The sequence below is a fragment of the Oxyura jamaicensis genome, chromosome Z, assembly GCF_011077185.1.
Source record: "Oxyura jamaicensis isolate SHBP4307 breed ruddy duck chromosome Z, BPBGC_Ojam_1.0, whole genome shotgun sequence".
NCBI lineage: Eukaryota > Metazoa > Chordata > Aves > Anseriformes > Anatidae > Oxyura > Oxyura jamaicensis.
In genome coordinates, this window is record NC_048926.1 from 2,333,620 (window position 1) to 2,347,908 (window position 14,289).

General features: G+C 40.7%; 1 protein-coding gene across 4 annotated transcripts in view; it reads left to right on the top strand.

Annotated features, from left to right (window-relative positions):
- Window positions 1-14,289, top strand: part of DYM (dymeclin) — a 176,066-nt gene that overhangs the window by 121,153 nt on the left and 40,624 nt on the right. For all 4 annotated transcript variants that reach the window (XM_035309185.1, XM_035309186.1, XM_035309184.1 and 1 more), the window contains one exon: window positions 12,308-12,490. In XM_035309185.1, coding sequence (XP_035165076.1) covers window positions 12,308-12,490 — 183 coding nt within the window. The remainder of the gene's footprint in view (window positions 1-12,307; window positions 12,491-14,289) is intronic.

The following is a 14,289-nucleotide window of genomic DNA, read 5'->3' on the forward strand; positions in this document are numbered from 1 at the left end:
TTTAAAAAGGAAAAAAAATATATAGTCATTCTACATCATTTTTCTGCCAGTGAAATAACAAACATAAAACCATTTCGGGGAAGTATCTTAAAACATTCATAAAGAGAAAAGGCTCTAATAGATTACCTTTATTTAAGCCTGCTATATCCATATCCCATACTCTGCTGGGAGATGGATGTGATTGCCTGTACTACTTTCAAACAAAGTTGAGAGGAGTAAGATTTTCTTTTTTAATTGCCATTCAGATACATTACTGGAATGTGGTGAAGGTTTTTCCAGAACTGCTCTTGTTCATATTTAGGCTTCAGCCAAAGCTGAGTGATGTGTGGACTGCCACGGAAGTATATGGCATCTTCAAAGATACGGGGTTCTGCTGTGTTTTTTCTTGATATAAAGGTGGTACAGCATGTAGAGAGTCTGCTCCACTTGAGCATGTGTGTGCATACTAACCCAAATACTTGACCTTAAATAAAAGGTTTACGGATAACAAAAAACAACCCTCCTATTCTATAGAAGATGGATTGTAGCACTGCAGGTTAGAGTTAAGTTTTTCTTTGCAACAGAAATGGAAGTATCAACTACGTATCTTCCCTCCAAATAAACTGAAAAGGGGGAATGTCTGTTGCAGTTCCTAAAGGCAAGGTTTTACATTGCTTACTGGCAACTTATTCACAGCACTTGGAAAAAAATTAGGTGCTTATGCAAGGCAGAGAAAAACAAAAATTGGGGTCTGAACAAATAATTGCAGATTTTCCCATTACCACGTGAAGCTTTTGATGTATCAGGACCGTGGAAGACTCTTGTCACGTTCCCTGGGGAAAAAAGCTTTATTTAATTTTTTTTTCACCAAAGATTCGCTGTCACATGGTGGAGTGGGCTCTATCTGATCATTAGGGTTCATTAGAAAACTTTACCTAATTTGTAGGTAAACAATCGCGATAGCTTATAGGACTTTGGTATAGAACAATTGACTGACTTCAGGACAGATGTACAACATACACAAGTGCTTCTTTGTCTTTCAAACACAGCTATCTCTCATCTTACCTATGTGTGCCACTGCTGTGTGTAATGAACCAGGCTGCACAAAATTAAATTTCGTCCTAGAACAGAGAAGTCTTCATAAATATTTCGGGAAACTTTCTTTAGTTGGATAATGCATTTTTTCCATATTTCTAGCAAGAGTGTTTTGCCTCAACATTTGAAAAAAAAGTCATCTGTTGATGATAATTTTATTTATTTATTTAATGGGTAGCTGTGTACACAGACTCTTAGAATTATTTTCTGGGGGTTTTGGCACTACTCATCAACTTGTGTGTTTATCAGAATTGATGCAGGACCCTTATCCAGGGGAAGGACTTTAAAAATAAGTTGGAATATAGTAAAAACATTTATCCAAAAGTCACTCCATGTATTTGTTTTGTCTACTACCAGCTCTCTAAAGGCTGTTTCTCATCTCCTCCCTATTTGCATTTTATTTAATCTCTGAGAGCAGTTCTTGTAATTTACATATAGAGGATTTTTAGACCCATCTTACACTTCATTGAATAAATTGTACTGTTACAAGCCATGGCCAGTTCTGAAGGGATGGCAAGAAGAGGAAAACATAAAAATGCTCTGTTAGAACTTAGGAAAGAGCTTACCTTTAGATTCTTTAGATTGCCAACCACTTCAAAGACCAACAGTGTGGCTTCTCCTCTTAATAGGATAGATTTCTTACATCTTTATCTATCGTCCTGAATTTTCGAAGTATTTAATAACACTGAAAGATTTAGGATGAGCGTAGTATGCATGTAAAGCAGTTTCATAAACAGCTGTATATGAATTACTTTTCTTTCATTACTTTTATATGAATTACTTTTCTAACCACGCTATTATATCCTAATACATCAGAAGACATAAAAGCACTGCTCATGATTTAGCTTCAGCTCCGGGGCAAAATGATGGTTGTAAAGCAGCATATTCCTATTTACACCAGTTTGGGCATCTTGCCCTGTAATCCCTCGTCAAGCATGTGCTATCTGGGAAAACTTCGGGAAACTTGATGCAGTCCGCGTTCATTTTTGAGGACTTGGATTCCACAGTCTCAGTCATGATGTTTCATGATGTTTCTTCTCTTAAGTAGAGTCAAGAATGCTCAGGGACAGCTTAAGTGAGGGGTTGATATTTGTTCAGTTTTTATACTTTCTCAATTAAAATTGCTTAGACATTAAAGATAGGTCTGTAGCAGTGAGTGATTTTTTTGAATAACAGAAGTTGTTTCATTAGAAACACGCTCTTAGATGTGTGTGCGTTTTGCAATGAATGCCATAGTTGTCACTGCCAAATAGAATAACAGGAAAACTGTTGATAATACAGCCAGAGATGATGCATAAATGAAGAGGCTACAAGAAAATAGCGGATCAGTTACATTCCTGTAACTGTGGAGTCCTGGACAGAGGAGAGCCTGGGAGGTGTGAAGGAAAAGTGTGAAGAAAACTGTTTGGATTAAGTTGCACATTGATCTGTCTGCCGTCTTTTTTTGCAAGATGTAGTATTTTTCCATGTCATTCTTCTTGGTGATTGAAATAAGGGCTTCTATACCTGGCTGAATATCACGGAAGGTAAAGATGCAAAAAATGTTAAGTGTGTTCCTTTCCGGAGGATCACTTGCTTCAAAGACATTTGTCAGAAATCATTCTTATGGAACAAGCTTTCAGGTCTAGAGATTTCATTAAGCAGCGCTTACGTATTAAATGCCAAAATGTGAGACTTTATGTGAGTATTATATAAGGCCTGCCACGCAATTAAAAACAAATTAGGAAGTGTCGGAGTTCCAGTTCACGTAGCAGTGATCATTGCATAACCCCTCCTAACAGTTTTGCTGGTGACACTTTATAGCTAAGCTGTACGTGGAGTGCCAGAATCGGAAACTTTTCTCATTGGAGTGACATCTTTCAAGTCCGCGAACTCTACTCAAGATAGACAGGCTCTGTTAATTAAAACCTCTATCATGATGATCTACTTACCTTTGTATGGTGGAGGTAGGGTTTCATGTGGAACGTGTCCTCTCCTGTTCTACCAGTCAAACTCAACAAAATCTTCACATACCTCTAGGGAATACTGCTTAGTTTCAAGGAGAAACAGAAGGTGTACGGAGTATGTTTCCTTTCAATAGCAAGAAAACTTTGTTATTATTTCAAGCATGATTTGAGAGCAATACAGATGCACAGTTTTAACATTTTTTTTTAGTAAGAACATTGTCGTTGGGATGAAATGCCAAAGCTGGGAGGACTGTCCATAGTCCCATCCTCTGGAATAAAACACCTCCTGCAGTTGTGATACTGAATCCTGGTCTAACACAAATGCCAAAGCCTGACTTTCTCCTGCACTCGTGTGCCTCGTCATCCCTTTGGGTCTAAATGGCTCCTTCTTCTTTCCTTTTAAAGTGGAGAAGCCCCCAGCTACAGAACAGCTTAGTAGTCGTTGCATTCCCCTAGGACTTGAGAGCTGTGGATCACATCTCCCTAATAACCAGACGGTGGGTTTGGCGCGTGGTGTCACCAGCTGTCCCTCCTCCTGAAGCTTTGCCGTGCTGCCAGAAGAGATGCTCTCAATAAAGGCAGTGAATGTGCTTCACCCTTCGTTCAGTGAGGCAGTTAGCTGGCAAACAGTTTCATCAGAATAACTTCCCATGCCACTGCTAGTTTCATGCAGTGACACGCAGTATGAGGATTAAAACAAACAGACTTCCCAACTGTAAAATCCTCGGAGAGCAGGGAGCACGTGCACAGTGCATGAGCGTGTGAAGCATCACCAAGAACCACTGAAACGCTAAGGGATTTTAGGCTAGCGTCTCGCAGAAACTTCTAATCGATTTGGGAACCTGATAAGTTAAAGTAGTTCATCATAAAGTGTTTTTGGACTGGAATTTGAAAGACAGCAAGTGCCTGGAATGAAGCAGAGGTGAAGGTGAAGAAGTGTCCAGGAGATGAGTTACGGCATAGCTATAGGCTGCCCAGATAATAAACACAGTACCATGAAGTTGCATTGTCGCTCGGATATATGCATGTCCTCAGAAACAAATTTCTATGGTCTTTCTCCGTGGGTATTGAAGTCAAACCCTGCGGCAAACGAATTTTCAAAGTACTGATGTGGTTGGACTTTGTACCTTGGCAGGTGTCCTTCTCCCTGTTTTTCCTTGAAGCAGGCTGCTCGCTGGCTGTTGTAGCTGGCATGGGATGCACCACCACAGCATTTCTTCCGGCGTAAACTCGTTGCAGGCTGTCCTGGTGTTTTGCATTGATATGGGGTGAAAGCATCTATTTGGGAAACATTGCGTTAGCAGGTTGCACAGGGGCTGGCTTGACAAAATGGGAAGAGTGCTGCAAATCCACTCCTCGTTCAGTTATTCAGGAAAGCTATGATAGTGAGTGTCAGGATGGTAAGCTTATTTAGTGAAGAGTCCGGCAACAAACTTTGCTCCCAGTTTTAAGCCCTACTTCCAGTTTTAAGCAGTAATCAGAATTGGCTGGGTTCATTTTTAAGGTTCTATTCCATATAAGCCCTGCATTTTTTTTCACTTAATATCTACTCTCCCACAAGTTAACATTATGGCCAAAAGTTATCTGGGTTTGACATACAAAAATAGATAGACAAAGGTAAGATTTCTGTCGCTTAACGATCGGCTTTGAATTCATTCGTACAATGAATGTAAGACCAGCTTTCTTATGCACTTCATTCTCTCCACGCTTCCACTCCTTTGGCAAAGCAAGTTTATGTTGTTGAAGGTTTTATTTTCTGCTGAAAACGCAGGAAATTCAGACAGCTCTCTTGGAAGCTCCCCAGAGCTAATACAAACAAGATACATATGCTTCTCTTAAAGTAACTAAAAATAAAGTAAATGATTTGAAACTATTTAGCTGTAGAAATTCCCCTGTAAAGAGGAAAGGGAAGTTTATATCATTATAATTGTGGGTGCTGTTAAATTACGTTATCAAGGTGAAATTCCCTGGAGTGCTAACTTGTCTATTCCACACAAAAGAGTACATCACACTGGAGTTTATAATAGCTGCATTAGCTTCTGAATATCCAGAAACATAAACGCTTGAAGTACTCCTTAGCATCTATAAGGCTAGCTGGAAATAATCTGATGGAAAATGAACTGAAGCTGTCCATTCATCTAGACTTTCCTGTGGACACAGCTGATGGATCAGGGACAACTTACCAAATTTTTCCTCCTTGATTGTCCCTGGTGGAAAAAAATGAATGGCAAAATGTCTGTCTGAGGTTAATTTGGTATCCTTTGTCTTTTTGACAGGTGTTCAGCAGTCTGTCTATCCTTGTTTTTCCATTGTAGACAAAGTTGGCTTTAAAGTCATACTCACATCTCGAAGGTAGAAGCTGATTACAATTGCAAGCTTTTGTGTTTTCTAATTTTATTTGGGGGGGGGGGGGGGTTAAATTAATTTAAAAAAAACCATGTGAAGAATTACAGTGAGGCTCGGAAGTGAAGAAAGGCCATTCTTTATAAGGCTGCCTGAGCAACCTTCATCCTCACCTTTTCTCTCCGTATCCTCTCACCCATATGGTAGCATTCAGCCCCAGAGCTCGGGGCGGGTGGTCCCCACCGGATAAATTGCAGCAACGCAAATGTGACACAGCCGTGCCTGGTAAGCGGAGCATCGTCCCCAGAGCTTGCTGTGCATTCCTCTGGCTCTTCCTCCAGCGCTGGGCTGAGGGACAGGGATCGGGCTCGCACAGAGGCAAAGGGAGCAGATGACCTTGAGGGGGCAGTCAGAGCTAGCTGGGAACGTGTGAAGTCAGAGTGAGTTCCGCTGCTTCAAATTCTGGAGTTTTGCTAGGAAGGAGACTGTTGAAGCATCGCGACTGTCATTCCCAAGCCAAAGCTCCTTTAAGCAGCCTTTTTGCAGCTTTTGCATACTGTGTGCGCTGCTCGCTCAGCCAGCGAGGGGCCTGCAGGCAGTTGTGAGCTTAAAGTCATTGAGCTTCATCATAAAGAAACTCGCACTTCTGAGAATTCAGGTGTCAAGGTGTCCCATTCCTGGCAGAAAGATACGACTCGTGAAAAGCCATTCATTGTCGTAACCACTAACAGGATTGTGTTTGTGCAGGCTTTTTGTCAGCCTGTGTTTCCATCGTCTGTTTCTTTGCTATTGTAGGTGACATTTCCACTTTATTTCATCAGGTTTCCTTGGATTAAGACTTCAATATGACGTGCCTTTCCTTTTTTCCTTCGTGTGTGCGTGTTTTTTTTACCCTATTTACATTGTGCAGGTCTAGCATATTGCATTACCCATCTCTGCTAGAGTGCTGTTTTCTTAGGCAGATAACTTTCTTCCTCCTCAGATTGCGTTAGCTGTGTAACTGCCTTTTTGATAGCATTGCTGTTGTGCTATTTCGACAGGCGGAAACCTATAGCAGTTATTTATCTGAACGTATCGGGTGGCTGCAAAATCGCTGCGATGCAATCTGAGTGCGCTGTCAGTGCGCTGTCAGTGGGGCTTCTCAGTAGATGGTGGCGCCCTGCATCCGTGTGCATATTGTGTAGCGCCTAGCGTCGTTCACAGGGGTCTCGCCGCAAAATTAATGACGCTGTTAGATCTCTGATTTAAAAAAAAATAAGTTGCAAAGTAGACTTAGTTTTACTGTTATTTTTTGCATTGGATTGCCTGTTACTATATATACAAGGGAAAAGGGGAAAAAAAAAAAGTTGCATTTAAGTGAATCCTAGCTTGTAATAAATAAATACCTAATCGCACTGTAATACACGTGGACACGAAATGAGGTTAAAGTTTGCACGCTAGTGCTTTTCTAGCCTAAAGCAAGTTGTCATTATTTTGTTCTCAATCCTGAATAAGACTGAAATATTTCCTTGCATTCAGCTAACTGTCGCTCCAGTGAGCTTGCAGTTGCCAGTTGAACCATTATCCAGCTCAGGTGTGAACGGCTGCACCCTGAAGCTGGCAGGGGGTGTCCAGCAGGCTGCGAGCCCCGGCCCTGCTGGTGACAGGGCCAGCAGCGCGCAGTGACCTGCCGTACCGCGACTGCTTCCTCACTGGATTGCACCAGAGCTTTGCTGTCTTTCTGGGGAAATGGTCCAAAATGCGGAATATCACTGTGAAATGTATCAACACCCAGCTTGCATCCCTGCTATGAAATACACAGGGTACCACCCAGCACCAGGGTGGCACTCGGCTTACAGCCTGCACCCAGGGAAAAGGAGACCTAGGCTCAAGCAAAGGGCTGAGGAGCGGCTCGGGGCTCTAGCAGGGACAGCAATGCTTGGATCAGTTCTGTTGTGATGGCACGTCTGGTGTGGCAGCTGAAGGCTGGCTGAAGTGAAAATCTGGCTGCTGAATTCACAGGCTGAAAGTGTGGAGAAAATGGCTTCCCCAGGCTACCAGAAATCTTAAAAAGCGTTTCTTTCTCTGAAACTTAATACAAAGCTTACTTCATCCTGAAAGACAGCCTCACATCCAGCCTTGCATATATAGGTCCCTTCCTAATGTCACAAATGACTGAAATTCTGATTCTCAAATCACTGTTACTTTCCATATAAAATAGCATAGAAGGAAAGAAAACAAAGCAGAATAGTTTTGCCTTTTCCTTTTTTTTTTTTTTTTTTTTTTTAAAGACTGTAGTGTAGTAACTGTAAGTTACATAGTGTAAGTTATGAGGGATGGTTAAGGAAAGCTAACCTGGGTGATACGTGGAGAGGCCTACTTTATTCACCTAAGAATTACGAACATTTAGAGGCTGGAGATTTGCATTTATTCATAACAGAGCTTTTAACCATTTATCCATTATTATAAGTGTTAAAATTAATTTAATGACAAATTAATTGAAAAGGATAAGCACTGGGAATGTTCACATGTGAAAACTGAAAGACAGTTACCATAACCTGTCCATGGGGGTTGGACCCAATGATCTCTGGAGGTCCCTTCAACCCCTACAATTCTGTGATTCTGTGATGACCAAAGCAGGTTTTTGGTGACACCAAGCTCTTGCATCCTTGATAGAGTGATTTAGGTGCTTTATCTTCTTGGGGGTGAACGTGCCTGTAAGGAACCTAACATCTGCTTGGGGGTTTGTATTTGTGCAGCTTTATATCTATACCATGTTGCACAAACCGCGTAGCTTTGAACTGTTTTTGCACTCCAAAATCTTTTAGCAGTAAGTAAGCATTAAATTCTATGGAAGTCTTTGCCCAGCAATGGTATTTCAGGATGGTCAGAAACTTTAACATCCAGCTCCAGGTTGCCTTGGCTTTGCACATCGAATTTGTGTTTCTTTATAGTATTTCTCAAACTCGGGTTCTTTTTCTGCAGAAAATGTTCTCATTTCTGCACTGGTCATGTTTTCCTCACACTCTCAGCTTGTTTCCATTTTCTTTTCTCTGGCATTATCACTTGTTTGTTCCTTTTAACAAGAGAGGCGCAGATTACCCAGAGCTGTACCTGGCCCTTTTGTATCTGTTGTTGCCTGGTTTGTTCCTTGTGCAACCAGAACGTGACCAGGCTTCTGGCCTCTTGCCTAGCTGTTTCTGTTGGAAAATTGAAATATTTGCAAAAAGTTACCACATTTAATTCCTATCCTGAGGAAGAAACATGCGAAAGTTACCTAGGATTACCTATAGCAATGTTAGTGCTGTGCCTATATTCCCTTCCCCTTTTTGGCTAGGTTTCCATCTCAAAAAGTTGCTACCAAGCCTTTACCTTTGACATTTCTTTTAATGATTAATATAATTATTTCTATGAACATAGAAACGCAGGGAAGACTGGTACTCATGATTATTGAAAGAGGCATTATCACAAGAACTGTTCTGTAAAAGAATGCTATAATTATTTTAAGCGTAAATGGCATTTTGAATTTGTCAATTACAAGCAATAGGAAAATGACATTACTTTTAACTACTCTCTCACTTAAACATGCTGTTCAATAGATGAATCCTGTCTACCTGTCCCCCCAAATCAATGCTTGGCTTTTCTTTTCATATAGCAGCCCATCCAGTCCAAAACAGTATTCTCACAAGGATGTTATGGATGATGTTTTGAAATGGATACGTGTTCTGCATTTCAGCTGGGTTCAGCTGGTCTGGAAGTTAATCTGCAGCATGATAAACTTTTTCTCTTCAGCTGCGAAATGTTTTTGTAACCTTATTTATATCTTTCTTGACGCCATGTCGAGATGCAGAGGTGCTGTGGCTTGATACTGTTGATATAGAGCAACAGAAGCACACAACATTTTATCAGCTCTTACAGCATTTCTCCATTGTCTCATCCAAATGCTGTCCTTGGCTTTCTGCTTGTTTTTTCCTGTTTTGAAAACTTCTAAGCCTTTACAAATGTTTTAATCGCTAATTATAGGAGCGTACAGCTCTCCAGATAAGTGATACTAGGATTCAGTCCCACGTCTCTTTTTTTTATGGAGTTCATTCTTCTTATACATGATTGCTTTTGGTACAGCGAGTTACAGGCAAAAATTTTCATTGTAACTGCATTTGGGTCCCAGATTTTTCACCTCTAACATAGTAGCTCAAAAACAGACTGTTGGTTCTTACCATCAGCTTTTAAAAACTTTAAATACTATTAATAAGCAATAACTACGGTAACTTCTAATTATTTGAAGCTCACCAGTAGCAGTCTGCCTTTTCATGAAATAACATGTTTGTAGATGATAATACAGTTAACAGCAACTTCTGCTTAAACTACCTGTATTCCCCTGTTTAAAGATGAACACATTTTATTTAACAGCATTCAGTTTTTGAAAAGCAGTTGAGTGGATTGTTCTCTTTCTGGTAGCTGAAGAGATCTCACTTGATTCCGAGTCCTGATGTTTCTGGGTGGCTTTAGAAAGGAGAGATGCTCTTAGCAAATCCCATTCCTCACGTAATGTATTCTTAGACCAGATGGACAGCTCAACAGTTGCTTACAACTTTCTGAGTTGCCTGACAGGTACCAAGATAAAGTCTTAAAGAAATTGAAGCATTCTTTTAAGTTTAATGTCTGGTTTCAAATGCTTGTGGAGTGCCTGTACAATAGTGGCAGAACACCTTGCTCTTTAACATATGCATGCAGATGCCAACATGGGGATTTTGGGAGGTACCCGTACTCCCATTTGTAGGCAAGGAATGCAGGCACAAAGGGATGTAGGATTTATGCATGATCACAGAGGAGGTCTGCACAAGTTATGTCCTCTCTGGCTTAGGATAGCATTTCAGCCACTAGATCACCCTGCTACATTGAGAAGTGTATTAACCTAATGCTCAGAGCTGTTTAAAATGCCACCATAATACAGCATATTCTGAAATAAGTCCAAGTTGATAGGCAAGTGTTACTTGACTGATGAGTTAACCAGGTCTAGATGTTTTTTTCAGATTCCAGCTGAAGCAATTATTTCAGTTTTTGTCCAGTATTCTTAATTATATGCATTTCAGAGCATCTAACTGGGATGCTATTTCAGAGCATTCTAACTAGAAAACCAGAGAGGAACCACCTGCATTTTGAATGTAAGGATTGTTTCTGTCAAAGAATATGACCCCATTGACAGGTTAAGTAGCTGCAGTGATCAGATTTGTAAGGGGTTTTGCTAACATTGTTAGCTACGGTGGTTGAGGCAAAGTCATTAAAAAAAGAGGAGATCCTCATGTTCAGAAAGGAATCTGTGACCTCCCCAGTCAGCCAGACATCCTTGTTAAAGAACAAAATTTATTTGGAATGCACACCAAATACTGTTTCTTCAATAAATCAAAAAAAAATGTCATCACAAATTTCCTTTGTACATGCAGAAGACAAGCTGTGTGGATAACTGGACTGCAGTGCTGTTTTGTTTCAGCAGCAGTATGAGAGCAGGCATCCCCTTCTCTGCAGTTCTCAGTGCAGTAGAATAGCTGGAGGAGGGGGTTAAGGGAATGATGCAGCCTTCTGCCCTATCTATGCTTGCAGGAAGAAACTGTCACTGTATATCTTTGCTTTGAATTGAAAGTAGCCAGAGCAAAGTGGTAGCAAAGATTTTTGCTCTTTATATGAGTGTAACCAGGATAGTGACAAGTTCCTGTAGTCTCTTCTGCCTTGGTAAGAGCAGTGGCATTTATCTGACAAGTGATGATTCCTACAACACTACCCTATAATAGAAAATAACTCAGCTGGGTACAGATTGAATGACAGTCCAACAAAATGCTGTTGCAAGTACAGCCTCATTATGAAGTATTTAAGTGCCTTATGATAACTCAGAATATGACTACTTTGCAGGTAATCAGCAAAAGTAAGTGCCAGTGGTTTCAGTGTTCGTACCCAGCAGAAAAGCCCAAGCCGGTTTGACATGATTCACATTCTTGCCAGGCCTGTAAAGTCTGACGTTTGATGTGGTGGGGAGACCTACTGATAGGAACAAAGTAGATTTGCCTTTTTCCCCTGTCCCAGGGGAAGGCAGCTCTCCAGCCTGAACAACCTCATCAGGCATATCCTGATGTGCAGCCCGAGGAGAGAAACCCAGCAGGCTGCCTGTGGTTAGACAGTGCCAACATGCGTACGAGCTTGTACCTGGTGGCAGGTTGTTCAGCTTGGAGAGTTTGAGTTTAGTAGTCATCCAGAATGACGTGTCAGAGGCATTGACAAGATGAAAAGCTCTACAAGTTTATCTTCAGCGTTATGGCTTAGTGCACTACAAAAGGAGATTTCTTTTTTCATTTATTGTCAAGTGTTCTTAAATGCTGATTTTTATTTTTTTTTTAAAAAAAAAGGGACAAAGTCTGGAGATCAGAACAGTGGCAAACATTCAAGGTACCATGTGTTTTGATGCAGTCAGTTTTCCTCCCTAGTCACTGCTGCTTCCCTTTTTGACAGCCACTTTTTATTTTTCTGATTTTTCTTCCTGTTTCCACCTCTCTTCTTCTCCCTATTCCCTGTCCCCTACCTCCCCCGACAGAGGACCAAAAGTAAAAAGTATGAAACTAAATTGATGTTGAACTGCTTTTACCTAGAAGAGGAAGTATTGAAAAGACTATGTTCTTTTAACCCATAATAAATTTGGTTGCAATACTTGCTCTTTGGGATGAGATGATGGTTCCTGTTGAGAAAATCAAGCTATGAGGCTGAATACTAGGGTGTAATGCATTCAGTTAAGATTTTGGTTATTACAGGAGAAAACAGATCTCTTTCCAGATATTCAGGCATGCCAGATTAGTTCACCAAAGAGACATAAACCAGCTAATAGCTCCATTAGTAATAATTGCCTATGCACTGTCTTTATTACCTAATACATTTTACAATGGAAAAGGGCACACTAACCCTTTATTCCTTTCTTAAAGGCACAAGACCTGAATGTGATTGAGGAGGTGATCCGAATGATGTTAGAGATTATCAACTCCTGCCTGACCAATTCCCTTCATCACAACCCAAACTTGGTGTATGCACTGCTTTACAAGCGGGATCTGTTCGAGCAATTTCGAACTCACCCTTCCTTCCAGGACATAATGCAAAATATAGATCTGGTAAGTGATCTATTATTTAAAGGATGCTTACACTTTGTTATTTGATCTCTTTATCCTTTTGAGAGGTGGAAAATATTCATCTCTATCAGTTTCTTTTAGAATGTGTTCAAATGTTGAGTTTCCCTCCCCCATTCTCTAGGCCCCCACTGTGACTTATTTCGGGTAACATTTTTATTCAACAGAGCCAGAGGGATTTGGAGATGCCTCTGGTAAGGAATTCCCAACCTGTGACACATCTTTCACTTCCTTTAAGGAAGAACAGTGTCAACTTCTTTTAACTGCCCCTTTTTATAAGCCTGTCTTTTGGAGGAGAAAAAGCAGGATTTCATTATCAAGAAATCATTTTAATTTCTCTTACTTTTATCACCATTCATATTAATGATTATGGGGGATTTTGTTAAATAGCCATGAGCGGGCACTCAGTTGCCTCATTGCCTGGCCTGTATCTTTCACCTACAAAGTGTCTCTCCACAGCAGTCAGCAATCCTGTTGGGTAAATAAATGCTTTAGAAGAAAACAAAAGGAAATAACTTCGACCAGAATCTGTTACCAGTGTGGCTTTCCATGGACTGCATACTGGCATCTGACTTTGGAAAACAGTTAGTTGTTAGCTGATTTCTGCTACATCTCATAGTGGCATTAATGTTCATATTGAGGACGTGAGTAATGATTCCTGCTAGAAAATAACAGATGTAAAGTGCAGGAAGCCCCTATATGTCCTCTAGGCAGTATTTACAGAGCTGAGCAATGCTTGAAGTCATGCTGTGACCTCTGGATGCAAAATGCTGGAAGTGGAGGCCGAACAGGGTGCTAAATTTCTTGCTGCAGTGAATAGGGCATTTATTCAGTATGAGTAAAAATCTGCAGAAGTTACTTTTTTTGATTTGCTTTTACTTTAAAATATTACAGAAGATTGACAGATTTTTGATGATCCGTAAAGGAAAGTAATTTTTACTCTTGACAAAAATGTAGAACTGAAACCCTGTTCTGTACCTAACCCTTCCTCTTCTGTTCTCACTTCATATTTTCTGGTCATGGAAGAGTTCGGAGAGCAGAGGTTTCAGAGCTCAAAACTCTCCAAACTTTTGGCAGCTGCAGAGTACAGACAGCATGATACTGCCTGGATGATTAGGACGAGTTGTCTCCAGGTTGTTTAAAGCAGAACTGGGTGCAGTCAAGATAACTATTTCTTCGTTTCTGACTGAGATAGGGACCTTCTCTGTTTGCATGTCCAGAACCAGGAAAACGAGTGGTTGGCAGGTCCTTGTGCCTGACAGCTCCTTGCCTCCCACAGAAAGCAGCATGTCCTTTCCCTTTGAACAGTTAAATGTAGGTTTTCCTCAATGATTTAAACAGTTCCTCCCCAAAAGTATTTAATACTGGGTTACAGCATAATGCCAGTTACATTCTGAAACTATTTAAAGCTTTCCAAGGGAGCATGTTGAATTTTTAAATAGCTCCTTTGTTAGAGAAGCGAGGATGTCAAAAAAAGATTTTTTTAAAAATGTACCTGTCACCAGCTGGCAAGTGGTGAGAGCTGTCAGGCTTGCAGATCTGAATAAAATATTAGATTCAGATGACTCCTCTTCCAGCCTGCCACATCCTCCAGTTCATCCATGGTATCAGCAGTACTACCATCCTGTACAGAACAAACCTTTGCCTTGTGTGCCAAAGCCAAATTATTTTTACTGGTCTTTCTACCACTTGAAAGACCGGCAAAGCACGTTAGCCTTGCTGTACATGTGGGGGAAGCTTGCTGGTACCACGTGGGCAGTATTTGAGAAGAACCAAAATGAGAT